The following is a 15,654-nucleotide window of genomic DNA, read 5'->3' as shown; positions in this document are numbered from 1 at the left end:
TTGATAATTAGTGGACTCTGATGGCGATCCACTTTCCTTGCCTTTGGCCACTCTTATTTTGATATGTTTTCATATATAGTGCTGAAATACATTATAGGCCTTCTGGCAAATTCAGTTGGCGATTCATGAGTGTAGACCAGGGCTGATGTTAATGAGTCCAGCTGAGTTTGACAGATCCCTGCTGTCTGGCACTCCAGCGTACTTAGAGCAGGAATAATAATATACAAAATAATTCATTGTGGTGAACCCATTCATGGCATCCTAAAATAGTTCAGGAAGCAGGTTAAAGTTAGTCTGTTATACTGTATGATTATTTTTCTGACTATGCATTATGGTTGCAAATGAACACCCCATTTGGCTTTTTTTTTTGACAAATCACAGTAATATTAATACTTCACTTTTGTTTTTCAGTGAGTCTTAAGTTGAAGTCTTCAACTCATTTCCAACACAGTGGCTCAACAATATCGTGAGTTGACACTTCACCCGTTAAAGAAAGCTTAAGATAGCAGGACTGGGAGTTTGATTAAATGTCTTCAGTGTTGGTTTTCACCTGTGGTGTTTGATCAAGAACTGTTTATCTGGTCCTGATTGGAGAAATAACAATTACATATTGCAGTTTATCAAAAGTGACCATCTGAATGAGAATCCTAAAGCCCGTAATTTGGTTTGTCTTCACTGTCAGAAGAGACCGTGCCGTTAATGTCATTTGTCAAGGTCTGGAAAGCATCCAAAGCCCACACTGCATAGCCTAAAGCTTCAGAAAGACACTCCTCATTTGATATTTGGGTCTGCAGCTGAAAGATTCGAGCTAAAGGTCTTAAATAGTGTATTCCTGCAATTATCACAGATGTATTTTCATAAAAGTCCCACTGGAACCTTAACTAACAACCTCATCAGTATTACAGCAGGTGACCATACTTTCATCACATGCAGGGGAAAGATAAAAAGGCATTTGTGATGCTGATGCATATAAAACAATCTGCTGAAACAGACTTAAATGCATTATGCACTTATCGTGTGTAAATGAAATCCAAGAGTATCTACTGAGCCTAAAAGACCCAGCAGTTATACGAATTAACATCAAATCAAAAGATACGTCCTGAATAATGAAACTCTAATGAAATTCATTAAAGCTTCACATGTATTGTATGAAATACATAACAGAATGAAAGGCAACCAAATAAAATTATTCATTAATATACGGAGTGTTTCAGATTGTATCATAGAAGGCAGCCGATTTCTATACAGAAGCTCTTGCATTATTTAAAACTTTCGGCGGAATAAAGAAAATAATAATAAGTATGAGCAATAACAATAGTGAGTGCCTTGCCTTTGGCAAGCACCCACTAATAAAGTGCTACCGCAAATTTAAATGTAATGACTATACATATTCTGTGTGGTGTGGTGTAGCCTAAACATCAAGTATTGACATCATTATGTCTTTTGATGTAAAACATAAGTTAATTAATTTATAGTTCATTAATATTCAGAAATATTCTTAAATTTTCGGGTAGTCAGGGATCCTCTTTTTAATATAGATTCCAGTTTTGTTTCCTTTTGTGGTTGTTTTGCACACTTAAACACATTGGTTGCACCACATGATTTTGAGTTTGCGTTATTTAATTTGCAAAAAAATCTATTTTTAACAATTCTCAAAAATCATGTTTTTTTTTCATTGTGCATTCCAATTAATCTCAATCAAACTGCAGTTGGGTTATTTTGAGTAGGTCAAAAAATAACTACAAATAAAGCTAACTACAATAAAACACAATAAAAAAAACATGTTTTTTTAATAGAGACTCTTATGCTCATCAAGGCTGTATTTATTTGATCTAAAATACAGAAAAAAACAGTAATATTGTGAAATATTTCAAAGATTGGTTTCCTATTTTAATATACTTTAAAATATAATTATTTCTGTGAAGCAGCACTTATTATCAGTCATCAGCAATTTTCCTCAGCTGTTACTCCAGTCTTCAGTGTAACATGATCCTTCAGAAATCATTCTATTAAGCTGATTTATTATTAGTACTGAAATTGTTGTGCTGCTTAGTATTTTTATGGAACATATCTTTTTATTGGAACCTGTGAATGTTTTTTACATTCTTTGGTGGATAAAAAGTTTAACAAGAATAGCATTTATTTGAAATAGAAATCTTTTCTAACAATACTTTACTATGTCTTTACTATGACTTTTTGTCCATTTAACACATCCTTGCTGAATAAAACTATTAATTTCTTAAAAAAAAAAAAAAAGAGAAAAAGAAAACATTTACTGACCCAAAACCTTTGAATAGTAGTGTATATTGTAAAAACAACATTTTTATTTTGAATAAACACTGTTCTTTTTAACTTTTTATTAGTGCTGTCAAACGATTAATCGCATCCAAAATAAAAGTTTTTGTTTACATAATATGTGTGTGTACAGTGTATATTTATTATGTATATATATAAATACAAACACATGCATGTATATATTTAACATTTAACATATAAATTATATTAATATAAATATAAACGTGTAAATACATGTAAATATTTTCAAAATATATACTGTATGTGTGCGTCTTTATATATACAAAATAAATTATACAGTAGACACACATATATTGTGTAAACAAAAACTTTTATTTTGGATGCGATTAATCGTTTGACAGCACTACTTTTTACATATAAAAGAATCCTGAAAAAAGCATCACAAGTCCCAAAAAATATTAAGAAGCACAACACTGATTATAAATCAGTATATTAGAACGATTTCCGAAGGATCATTCTCAAGGATGCTGAAAATTCAGCTTTGCTTCATAGGAATAAATTATATTTTAAAGTATATTAAAATAGAAAACTGTTATTATAAATTGCAATAATATTTCAAAATTTGTTGTTTTCTGTATTTTTGATCAAATAAATGCAGCCTTCATGAGCATAAGAAACTTCTTTAAAAACATTAAAACCTCAATGATTTGAACAGCACTGTATGCATATATATATATATATATATATATGCATATATATATATATATACACACACACACACACACACATACATATATTCTTATATTTTTGTGTACGTGCAAAAAAATAATTATCAAAATGAATTCTGAATAATTAAAAGCACACAAAAATGAAAATTGTGCCATCATTTGCCTTCATGTCATTCCAAACCTGTATTCATTTTTTTTATATAATGAAAGGGTTCAAAAACAACAGTAAATCTCATGAACCTTCATTTAAAATGACATTTTTCCAAATATCTTGTTTTATTTTCCACTTGTTACAGAAAGTCATATGTTGTTTGGAACAACATATGGATGAGTAAATGATGGCAGAATTTGAAAGATCCCTTTAACAGACAGGACAAAAGATAAGCGTCATGTCACTGACCCACATGTTCAAGCATACAGTCAGAGAGTATGGAGTGCTGCTGAGGTCAGAGGTCATACATGGACTCAGATGTGCTGCTTGTATGTAATTCTGATTCCATAATGCAGAAATAACCGTGATGAATTACGGAGGGCTGACATGTGAACAGGTGTTGTGACTGGATAACCCATCTACAATTATTAACAATGATTAACAATTAGTTGTAGTTCAGTAAGTTCAAGGTGAACATGACATTCAGTGAGTCCACTTACTTTATGAGTGTTGCTGTAAGCTTGGCCATGAATTTAGCTTTATATGATGCAATTCAGTATATTAAACTCATATTTCTGTCTATTAAAGCACCATTGAATTGCTCTCTCTTATGTAATCCTGGTTCAAGTCATATCCGCCTATTGATCAAAGCTGACATGATATTACAAGCGGTTACATTAGATAAGCATTCAGGGTGTGGAAATTTTAGATTCAATAGGATGATATTGATCCTAAATGTCTGATTTTAAGTATATGTGAGTGAGTGAGTGTGCGTTTGTATGTATGTGTGAACAAGAGAGAGAGAGAGCGAGAGAAGGATATCTCAGTCAGGTCTTTTCTCTCAGCACCTTAATGAAAGTCTGGATATTGCGATTCAAGGTTGAATTCATTCGCGTGGAGGACAACATTCTCTGTGGGCATTTGCAAATGGCATCTGATGAAACAAATTATGAATATTGATGACCAGGGACGCGTTCACAGCCAGAAAATAGCTCTTCGCAGCTGGTTTGTGTCCAACAATTAGTGTTTGTAGGTAAACAAATAGGTTACATGGTCTTGCTATTAGGTCAAGTGATCAGTCAGCTGTCAACTGTGAGGGGAAAACATTTCATTTGTAGCATTTGAAAGTATTGCAAGCTTTCCCTGCATGTCCAGTTCATATCTTTATTATTCATAAGGAAATTGTGGGTCATCCATGGCTGATTTATTGCCTCTCCAGACAGATGGTTAATCAGTCTCTTGGATAGGCTCTTGGTGGATTGCAGGTGTGTGCTGGATTGGAAACAGCATGGATAAATATTTTATTTACTCTCTTTTAAAATGCTAATCTTCACCTGATTTGGTGGTTAGTTCTTTATAAGACATGCATCATGGTTTTCTTAAAGGGCCAGTTTACCGAAATATGAAAATTATGTGATCATTTCATTATATATTAATATATATGATATATTTTAATATAATTGTAATAATTTGCATAATAATTTAATATTTTTATTTGTATTATCAAATATTATTATAATAATAACAATAACAATAATATTTTTGGATGGGGCAGATACTAATAGTATATATTATATATTAATATTATATATTTTCATATATTATAAATGCAAGACTTTGTATAATAATTTAATAATTGTATACTTTTTATATTATTTAAAACATAATATCAATAATAATAATAACAGATTTTTTTTGGGGGGGGGGCAATAATAAATACGTATGATAAATGTTTGTCATGCATAACAGCCTTGCAATTTTCTTAAAGGGCTGGTTTACCCAAACATGACCATTCTATACATTTAATTATAATATATATATATATATATATATATATACACAATGCCTTGCAAAAGTATTCATACCCCTTAATTTGTTTTCACGTTTTATGTTGCTGCCTTATGTTAAACTGCTTTAAATGACTTTTTTCCACATCAATCTACACTATAATAACTATAATCTACATAAACTATAATGGTAAAGCAAAAAAAAAAAGAAGCTTTTTAACATCTTTGCAAATTTATTACAAATAAAAAACTTAAATGATTCCATTGCATAAGTACTCATACCCTTATCTGGGACAGTTGGAATTTATTAAAGCATTCATATTGCTTGTAGGTGTTACTAGACTTTGAGTGAAGGTAACCTGTGGCAAATTCAATTGAATGGGTATGATTTGGAAAGGCACACACGTCTTAATAAAAGGTCCAACAGCTGATAATGCATATTAGAGCAAAAACCAAGCCCTGGGGTCAAAAGAACTGTCTGTAGAGCTCAGAAACAGGTTTACATCAAGCCACACATCTGGGGAAGACTTCAGAAAAAAACAATTCTCCTTCATTGAAGGTTCACAGAAGCATGTAGTCTCTGTTACCCTTGATGGAAGAAGTTTGAAACAACCAGGATTCTTCTTAGAGCTGGTCTCCTGGCCACACTGAGCAATTGATGGAGAAGGGCTTTGGTTAGAGTGGTGACGAAGAACCTGATGGTCACTCTAGTTGAGCTCCATGATCATATGTGGAGATAGGAGAAATCTACAGAAGGACAAACATCACTGCAACACTCCACCGATCTGGGCTTTATGGTGGTGTGGCCAAACTCAATCTTCTCCTCAGTGAAGACAAAAGAAAACACACTTAGAATTGACAAAAAAATCACCTAAAGGACCCTCAGACTGTGAGAAACAAGATTCTCTGGTCTGATGAACCTCAATTCTAAGCATCATGTTTGAAGGGAACCAGCCCTGCAGAGTACCATCCCAAAAGTAAAGTGTGCTGGTAGCAGTCTCATGCTGTGGGGCTGTTTTTCAGCAGCAGGGACTGAGGGACTCATCAGAATAGAAGAAAAGCTGTGCACCAAAATATTGAGATGATGAAAACCCAGTCCAGAGCATTCAGAACCTCAGACTGGGCAGAAGGTTCACCTTCCAACAGGACAGTGACCCTAAGCACACAGCAAGAGTAGCTTATACACAACACTGTGAATGTCTTTGAATGGCCCAGCCACAGCCTGAGCTTGAACCCAATCAAATATTTCTGGAGAAACCTGAAAATGTGCGTCTGCCTCCATCCAACCTGACAAGAGCTTGAGAGGTGAAGAGGTGAGGAGACAAATGGCAGATAATTGCCAAATGCTGATGAGCAAAGCTTGTTGCATCAAACAAAAAAGACTTGAGGCTGTATATTTAGTTAAGGGTATGAATACTTATGCAATGTACTTATATGAGTTTTTTTATTTTTAATAAATTTACGAAGTTGTGACAATTCTGTTTTTGCCTTGTCAACATGGTGTATGGAGTGTAGATTGATGTTTGGCAAAAAAGTCATTTAATGCAGTTTAACATAAGGCAGCAACATAAAATGTGAAAAAAATTAAGGGGTATGAATACGTTCACAAGGCACTGTATATATATATATATATATATATATATATGATATTACTAACGGATAAATAAATGTTAAGCTCACAGTCTAACAGCACAGGTTCATCCTATCAGGGACAAATGCTGAGCGTCTCTTGTAATTCATAGGCAGAAAGCATCCTGAGTTTGGCTGCCACTGCTCATCTGCACCGCTAGATCACTTCCAGACACATTTCAGTCTGTTTACGTCTCCTTTCCTTTGACTTTCCATCCTCTCTCTCTCTCTCACGCACACCTGCTTGCTCTTTTGATCCTGGATTTTTGCTATCTTAAATTTCTTTAAAGCCTAACATAAAAAACATTAATAGAGAAATGCAATTAAAAACCATTCATGCTAATGTAAACATATCAAAAACTTTTAAATAAGGCATTTAGCCACATAATTTTAAGGATTTTGTCCTCAGTCAATATCTTCTGCCCTCTCTCTCCCTCTGTGTGACACATTCTTATGTATAAGGCAGAGCCTCCAGTGCATAACATCTACTCAGCGTAATAGGCAGTGATTGGAAGGTGGAGGGGCCGGAGAGGAGAGATACTGAGAGTGAAACAGCAAAACACAGAGAGAGAGAGTGAGAAGGTAAGAGAGAAAGGGGAGGGAAAAGAGTCTAATGACAGCTAGAGAGGCATTCTGAGGAACTCCTCACTTTTACAAGAGGTTTGGACACTGAATGACTTTTTGTGGCTGCTTTCAACTTGCACTTTAGGGGTCTTTTTTCTGTTTAAAGATAGATGATTTTTAAACGGAATTTTGACTTTTATTAGCGTAATTGGAAATAGTCTTCTGTTCCAGTGGTGAAATTATTGCAGAGTGGGCTATTATCTGGAATCAGGTGGACAAGATGAGAACAGCGTGGAGTGTCTTCTTTCTTCTTTCTGTCTGTCGGCAGCTGGTATATGGTAAAGTCTGACCTTCAGTTTAACTTTACAAGTAACTCGCTGCAGTTACACAATACCTGATTTCCTGTTTATGTATTGATGCCGTGTGAATGAGGGGGTGTGAGCAGCTCAGTGGCTGTTTTGCCACAACAAAAAGACAAAAAAAAGAAATAACTGTAACTATAAAAATAATACTTATAATAATACTATATATACTATACTATAATAATAATATACCATAAAACTAATACTATATCTATGATAACAGAATTAATATTACTTATAATTTTGATTATAATGCTAAAATAATAATAAACGGCATGTTCTGCATGTTTAATGATTGCTTGGAATGGAAACAGCTTTTATCCAATTGTCATGATGTAGAGAAGATTTAATCAGCGCTGTGGAAACTTAGCTTTTTTTATCCTCTCACCAGTGTTTTCCAGCACTCCAGCTCGTGCCCATGCGGAAGAAAGACTTCTCCAATCTTTGTTTAGCAAATACAACAAGCTCTCACGTCCAGTAGCACACATCTCAGATGTGGTTCTGGTCCACTTTGGCCTGTCCATTGCTCAGCTCATTGATGTGGTGAGTCTCAGATACACTCCAGCACAGCAACATCCTAATTTTACAAAAGAAAAAAAAAAGTGAACGATGCTGTATTTTTCTTTGAAAATGTGCAAAGTATGCTCACTGTAGAGTTACCCACCTCTCTTATTACTCTCTTCTGCATGGATGTCCTATTTTGCTTCATAATAAACCAGGATGAGAAGAATCAGATGATGACCACAAACGTCTGGGTGAAGCAGGTAGGTTTTCATCAAAAAAACAGCCCATAATTGTGCATTAATGAGATTTTTAATTGGAACTGGGCTCTTGTTGCTTCAATCTCCACCCCTGTCATTCCTGCTGGTTGTGAGCGGTGATGAGCGCACATGTTTCCCTGCAGGAGTGGAACGATTACAAGCTGCGCTGGAACCCAGAGGAGTATGAGAATGTCACCTCCATCAGGATCCCCTCCGAGATCATCTGGAGACCAGATATCGTGCTCTATAACAAGTGTGTGAGGCTTTTAATCTGGAATTCAGCCAAATCCATTTCTTAAAAATCTACATCCTCAAACACTGTTAACCTCCCGCAGTTCCAACATTGTAAGGTGTTCACGCTATTCTGTTTGATGGCAAACTGCACTTTGGGTGCCTGTTAACGGATAACTCTTTTCCTCAGGTGCTTCTTATAGAGGAAACGAGTGCATAATATTTGTACTCTTTAATCCCCCTTTAATCTTAATTCTGTAAGTCTTCTGTTCATGTAGTGATAACTAGAAGACATGGGAATTAGACTGTGAGGGTTTATATGAATATTGATCTGTGCTGCCTTTATAAGATACCAGGTTGAAGCGAGTGAAATTACAGACAGTTCAGATAAAGGTGCATTGTGTGTGGATTTTGCACTAAATGAAATATTAGGTTTTAACGAAAATCTTATTCATACATTACAATTACTGATCAGAAGTGGGGTATAACTGGTTGCCTGTTTTAGAAATCTACAGTTAAAATGTGGGTCATTCTTCAATTGGGGTGGCAAATGAATTTGTAAAAAAAAAAAAGGCAGAATTTGTAAAAAAAAAAAAAAAAACATTTTTTCTAATAAAATATATTGCTATGCATTTAAAATTAGTTTAATATACTATATCCATTCAAATTAAAGCTTAAGAACATTTTGATTTTTAAATAATTTCAATCAAACACTTGTGACACAGCCACTTGTCTGTCATTTTGAAGTAACACCACAGACTTTATATTGCAAGTTACTATATAGGCTCTGTGGTGTTACCAGAAAAGACAAATCAACCTAAATCCAGACTTTTCTAAAACCGAGGCTGCCATCATGATGATTTCATGATCAGGGGACATTTTGGAAATATTAACAAGTATGTATTTATCAAAATTTTGATTAAAATATGTCAGATCTGCAAGTTATCAACAACACCACAGACCAGTGTGACACATGAAATTGTCAGGCATGTAGCTAACTTTAAACAAATGAATAAAAAATAATATACTCCCCATGGCACGCACCCCTCAGATCAACCAGCACCTGCAGTGACCTTTACACACAGGAAGTAGTCCAAATAGAATTCTCCCTTTTCTTAAAGGGGTGACATCCATTGTTGTAACACCACAGACATGCATTTGGGGGAGAAAACGTTTTTCTTAAATATAACAAAATATGTATTTTTTAAAACAATTTAATAACATTGTACATGTTAAATGAAATCTATATTCACAATATAACCACTTTATCTGTGTTAAAAATGTTATATTGTTGCAATTACATTCCATGATAAGGTATGGCGGGAACATCCATATTTTGTTACAAATGCAATCTCTAAAACTCAATTAAATATGTATTTTAAAACAAAAAATTTAACTATTAACAGTACACAAATTGTGTTTACCCTACAGAATACAAACATTTTATGATTTATTGGTATTTAAAGTTAATTTCAACTGTTGTAGCGTTCTTTGTCAAATCTACAAAATTAGCATAAGGTAATGTAAAGTAAGGATTTTTTATATAAATATATATATATATACCTTGATGTTACACTGACTTCATAATAAAACTACTAGAATTATTACTTTCAGCTTTTTGATCACACAATATTTAAAATTCTGTCATTTTTTACCTGGTATCGTTTGCAGTCTGGATTGAACGACAACAACATGAGATAGAAAAAACACCGCGTGACACTAAATAATGACAAGAAAATAAGCCTTTCGTTCACGCAGACCAATTCCGTCAAGTGACTCTGAGGCGGTTCTCTTACAAAATCTTCCAAAAAGACTCGTGAAATCAGTAGTTAGCAGATTGAATCAGTCTGAGTCGTCTTTCTCGGAAATGACTGAACAATGACTCACTTCAACAAAGTTACCGTTTCTTTCATTGATGAATGGTTGTTCATATGGCGTGTAGTTAAAGATAAGTTAACCATATCATTTAGGCTGTATGTTTGTTTGTTTGATGAAATGATGTGCTGAAAATCCTTTTCGGTTTTTTAAAAATTGCTAGTAAATCAACACACAGACACACACATAATTTAATCATTTTTAATGGAAAATAAAAAACTGAGTTTCATAAGCTCAGATCAATCAGTTCCAAAATAAAATACAAATCCTGTGCTAACTGAAATAAAAAAATTTGGTAAAAAAAAAAAAAAGATTGAATTCAATATTATATTTTTTGGAGGCCAATAATTTTTGACCAGGAACATCACAAGTGTATAACAAAGTGGGAGGAAAATATATGCTTTTTTGGGAGTTGTAATATGCTGTGTGAGTGAAGTCAGAAGGTTTTAGTCCATTGATGTGATAATATTAACTTGTATTTTTGAGAAACTTGATACAAACAATGACAGAATTTTTAGTTGAACTGTTCATCTGCATGCGCTCTAATTGCACATTTGCATTTTTAGTGAATATTGAAGCTATAACAATTACAAACTCTCTAAAATTCTCTTGATCCAATATATTTGCTCTATTAGGAAGAAAGTTCTGAAAGTTGAATGGTTAAACAATTCTGTCAAAGGCTTATTGATGGTTTGGCTCACTGTGATGACACCACTAAAGCTGTCTTTCACGTTGCTCCACCGATATTTCATTGCAGGATCTGTCTGATAATTTTGTGTTTAATCTGCAGTGCGGACGGAGACTTTGCGGTGACTCACTTGACTAAAGCCCAGGTGTTTTACAACGGCAGGATCAAATGGAAACCTCCTGCCATTTATAAAAGCTCCTGCAGCATCGATGTCACCTTCTTTCCCTTCGACCAGCAAAACTGCAAGATGAAATTTGGCTCTTGGACGTACGATCGGGCCAAGATCGACCTGGTCAGCATGGCCAGTGACGTAGACCAGATGGACTATTGGGAAAGCGGGGAGTGGGTCATAGTAAACGCAGTCGGCACTTACAACATCAAGAAGTACGAGTGCTGTACGGAAATCTACCCAGATATCACCTACTCCTTCATCATCCGACGTCTGCCTCTATTCTACACCATCAATCTAATCATCCCCTGCCTGCTTATATCCTGCCTGACGGTACTGGTCTTCTACCTTCCCTCAGAGTGTGCGGAGAAAATCACGCTGTGCATCTCTGTCCTCCTCTCTTTGACCGTTTTCCTCCTGCTAATCACGGAAATTATTCCCTCGACCTCGCTAGTCATCCCGCTCATTGGCGAGTACCTCCTCTTCACCATGATCTTCGTCACTCTCTCCATCGTCATCACTGTGTTTGTGCTCAACGTCCACCACCGTTCGTCCCGCACGCACAGTATGCCACACTGGGTCCGCCAGCTGTTTCTAAACCTGGTGCCCCGTTACCTGTTCATGAAACGACCGCCTGCCTCGGGTAAGAGGAACTGTGGGAAACTAATCGAGATGATGCACAAGCCAATGGCGTCACAATCCATGTTTCTGAGGAATAACATTCTGGATATTTCTCCGCAAAGTCCACTGCCCCATTTGGATGTGACCTCAGTTGCCCAGTTGGATCAAATTCAGCAGGACTCTTCCCCCAAACCCATGTTTTTCTGCAGTTCTCCCAGCAGCCAGTATTCCATCCTGCAAGAGGAAATGTCGCAAACACCTGCCCTCGGTTGTACATTCACATACACAAACAGCATCTTTGCCTCAAGCACAACTTCATTTCCAGATACTATCCTTGGTACTCTTCTACACACCATCCCACAGGAAGGAGCCGAGTGTACAGACTGTGATATCCAAGGCCAGAGTGCTGAGAGTGTCTTCATGGAAGCCAAAGAGAGCGTTCTGAGAGCAGAGAGTTGTCAACACAGTCTTGCACCTGAGGGGACGAGTCTGCAGAAGCTTGATCACGAGGAAGCCGAGAGGTGTACCAGACATAACTTGCCCAATGCTCAGATCTTCAACTCTGACAGCACTACTGATCTGAACGCAGCGCAGTCGGGGAGCAATCTGTCGCAGTCCCTGCTCAAAGCCTTGGAAGGAGTTCAGTACATTGCTGACCATTTGAGAGCAGAGGATTCAGACTTTTCAGTAAGTTTTACATATTAAAAGAGTAATTCACCTTCAGGACAAATGAAAATTCTGTCACCATTTAATTACCAACATGTCATTCCAAACCTGTGTCACTTCCTTTCTTTGGTGGAACACAAAAATGTCAACATTAGGGCAGTCAATTTAACACGTTCATTTGATGGAAAACAGAAAATTGATGGAAAAAAATGACTTGTTAAAATGAACACATTTAATGCACCCTGTCCCGTCCCGGCCCAGACCTGTACGTCATCCATGCAGTTGCTGAAAAAGATGATGCAGAAGATGACTGACTGCATGCTATAGCATATGAGAATGCAGTTATGCGCCCTTAAAATTCAAGAAAAATGAGGGCAAAGAAATTGAAGAATTGTTTGTCTTTAGCACTAATACACGAACACACGTGTTGATTTTCCAAAATATCTGCTCAGCTGCGCGTGGTTATTTCAAACAGCAAGATATTAATATTATGTTAAATTTTAGACACAATATTGTCAATTTTTCTGTTTTGCCAAAAAACAGTTCCAAACACCTGAACTCTTGAGTTTTCAACAGTGTTTTGTTACTGACTGAATATATGTTTTTGAACAAATCAAGTGAGCCAAGGATTCAGTGAATCATTCATAAAGACATTTGCTTCATGATTTATTCAATCAGTCTGAAGAAATCAGTTGAATGATTAACTGAATCACACATTCACTCTCGTTCTAAAGCTACTTTTTGTAACACAATAAGGATGTTTTGGGGGGTAATTCTTCAGCCAAAATTGATGCGGGACTAATTAATCGGCACATCATATAATTAATTAGATAAAAAATTGTAATCACTTGACAACCCAAGTTCACTCTGATCTTTTCTATCCAACAAAAGCAAACTGTCCAAGGCCTGTGAAGATCCAAACATGACAAAAAGCACAATAAAATATTCATAAAAGTAGCCCATATGGCTAAAGCTTGTGTGACAAACAACTGAAATGTGATAATCTTACATATAAAACATTTTTACATTCCTCATTGAAAAAACCTGCAAGTTAGCAAGTCAGATTTTGATTCAGTAACAATGATCACTTCAATTCAGTTATTCAGGATAACTAAAACTGGTAACTCATATTTGTAAACTGTTCATTAAAACAACCAACCTATTAATTCAGGAATCAGACTACCCTGATTGTATTATGTATTTATGATTCACTAAAATGAACCCGCTCATGTTCTTGAATCAGACGATACAAACTTACAGCTCAGGAAAAATATGATTTCTTCAGTCGTTGTGCTGAAGATTAGATATAAAACAGCAGGAAAACCCTGCTGTATGGTTACATTCTTGTAACCGGAAGTCGTGGCCTAATGGTTAGAGAGTCGGACTCGTAATCGAAAGGTTGCGAGTTCGAGCCCCCGGCCGGCAGGAATTGTAGGTGGGGGGAGGGAATGTCCAGCGCTCTCTCCACCCTCAATACCACGACTGAGGTGCGCTTAAGCAAGGCACCGAACCCCCAATTGCTCCCCGGGCGCTGCAGCATGGCTGCCCACTGCTCCGGGTGTGTGTTCACGGTGTGTGTGTGTGCATTTGTTCACTACTCACTGCTGTGTGTGTGCACTTGGATGGGTTACCAATTTCGAGTATGGGTCACCATACTTGACAATACGTCACGACTTTACTTTACTTTTTTTTACTTTACTTTAGTTTCAAGTCATATGGGTTTGGACTGATATGAGGGTGAGTAAATAAATTTGTTTTTGGATGACGTATTCCTGGGAAAAAATGCAATACAGAAAAAAGTAAAATAAACACAAAGACAAAAGAACTCTAAAGGTAAACAGACTGTAAAAAAAAAAAAAAAAAAAAAAGAGTATCCAGGATTGAAAAATTTGCAATAAAAACCTTGAAACATTAGATTCCTCTTTAGCAAGAGATTCTCCTCAAGTTCTTCTGAGGCACTTTGAACTGGCCTTTGATATTGGTGTTATTTTTTTATCACTGTTTTTGCTATGCTACAATAAAAAAAAAAAAAAAAAAACAGAAAACACTGTGGTCTCACAGGAAAGCAGTCATCCAAAAAAAATCAATTCTGAGAGGGAAAGACACGAGTGGAAAATATATCATGATATCTGAAACGAATGAATCTCCTTTTTCCCCACCAGGTGAGGGAAGACTGGAAATATGTTGCCATGGTGATTGATAGAATATTCCTCTGGATGTTTGTGCTGGTGTGCATTCTGGGGACCGTCGGACTCTTCCTCCCACCGTGGCTAGCTGGAATGATCTAGATCCCGGTGTGAAGTCTCTGATTGGCTCTTTGTGGATGGGGAATGGCCTTGTCAATCACACTTGACTTCAGTGACCTCATTAAACATCCGCTGTCATGGAAATTAAGTCATGTTTAATGTCAGTGCTTCTCGGTTTAACAGGAAGTTAGTAGTGGGATTCTGTGCACTTAAAGGACTGTTTTGGGTTAAATGCAAGTTAAAGAAAAATTCAAATGAAACTGATGTGAACATTTACTCTTTCAAAATCAATGTGGAAAATATGGAGGAGTTTCGAAAAGGATTGCTCTTTTCCATCCAAATACAATGTAGCTTTGAGATTTAACAGTTCACCCAAAAATTAAAAGTTTCCTTCTTCTGCTGAACACAAACGATATTTAGAAGAATGTGGGAAACCAAACAGTTGGTCCCCATTGACTCATCATTAATCTTTTTTGAATGAACTATGAATTTAAAAAGCACACAAAAGCATCATTAAAGTGGCACATACGACTCATTTTCTATATTCCGAGTCTTTTGAGGTCATCAGTTTGTGTGCAGTAACTTGCCCTATTTCACCTGGAACCTTCCTTTAAAGAAAACTGAGTGAGTTGATTCAGTCTGTCCCTATATAAATATCTAAAACATAGAAATAAACAAAGAATATAAAGTTAATATAAAGAGATGATCCGTTTATGTGCCGCTTGAACTGAGGCACTACAGCGATCTGTCATGACACCTGAAAGAGCCACAAAACTGCAATTTCTCATAACAAAATGATGAGTTCTGTCTTTTCTGTGAAAAATACATCGCTGAGTAAAGAGGACACTGACAATGTGATGACAGACAAGACAGAGCAGGTTACTTCTGGTAAGAAACAAAGTGTCAGCTTTCAAATTTTG

The 15,654-nt window shown here is 36.0% G+C and overlaps 1 protein-coding gene across 1 annotated transcript; it reads left to right on the top strand.

The window, feature by feature from the left end:
- The first annotated feature begins 409 nt into the window (after window positions 1-409).
- LOC306857199 (neuronal acetylcholine receptor subunit alpha-4-like) lies at window positions 410-15,002 on the top strand. Its single transcript, XM_079397000.1, has 8 exons — window positions 410-466; window positions 7,014-7,133; window positions 7,347-7,453; window positions 7,869-8,020; window positions 8,197-8,241; window positions 8,382-8,491; window positions 11,135-12,509; window positions 14,651-15,002. The coding sequence occupies exons 3-8, from the start codon at window positions 7,396-7,398 to the stop codon at window positions 14,774-14,776; spliced, it is 1,866 nt and encodes a 621-aa protein (XP_079253126.1). The 5' UTR covers window positions 410-466; window positions 7,014-7,133; window positions 7,347-7,395; the 3' UTR covers window positions 14,777-15,002.
- The last annotated feature ends 652 nt before the right edge of the window (window positions 15,003-15,654 follow it).

Source organism: Barbus barbus (genome assembly GCF_936440315.1).
Source record: "Barbus barbus genome assembly, chromosome: 37".
Taxonomy (NCBI): Eukaryota; Metazoa; Chordata; class Actinopteri; order Cypriniformes; family Cyprinidae; genus Barbus; species Barbus barbus.
This window is presented reverse-complemented; position numbering and strand designations above follow the sequence as displayed.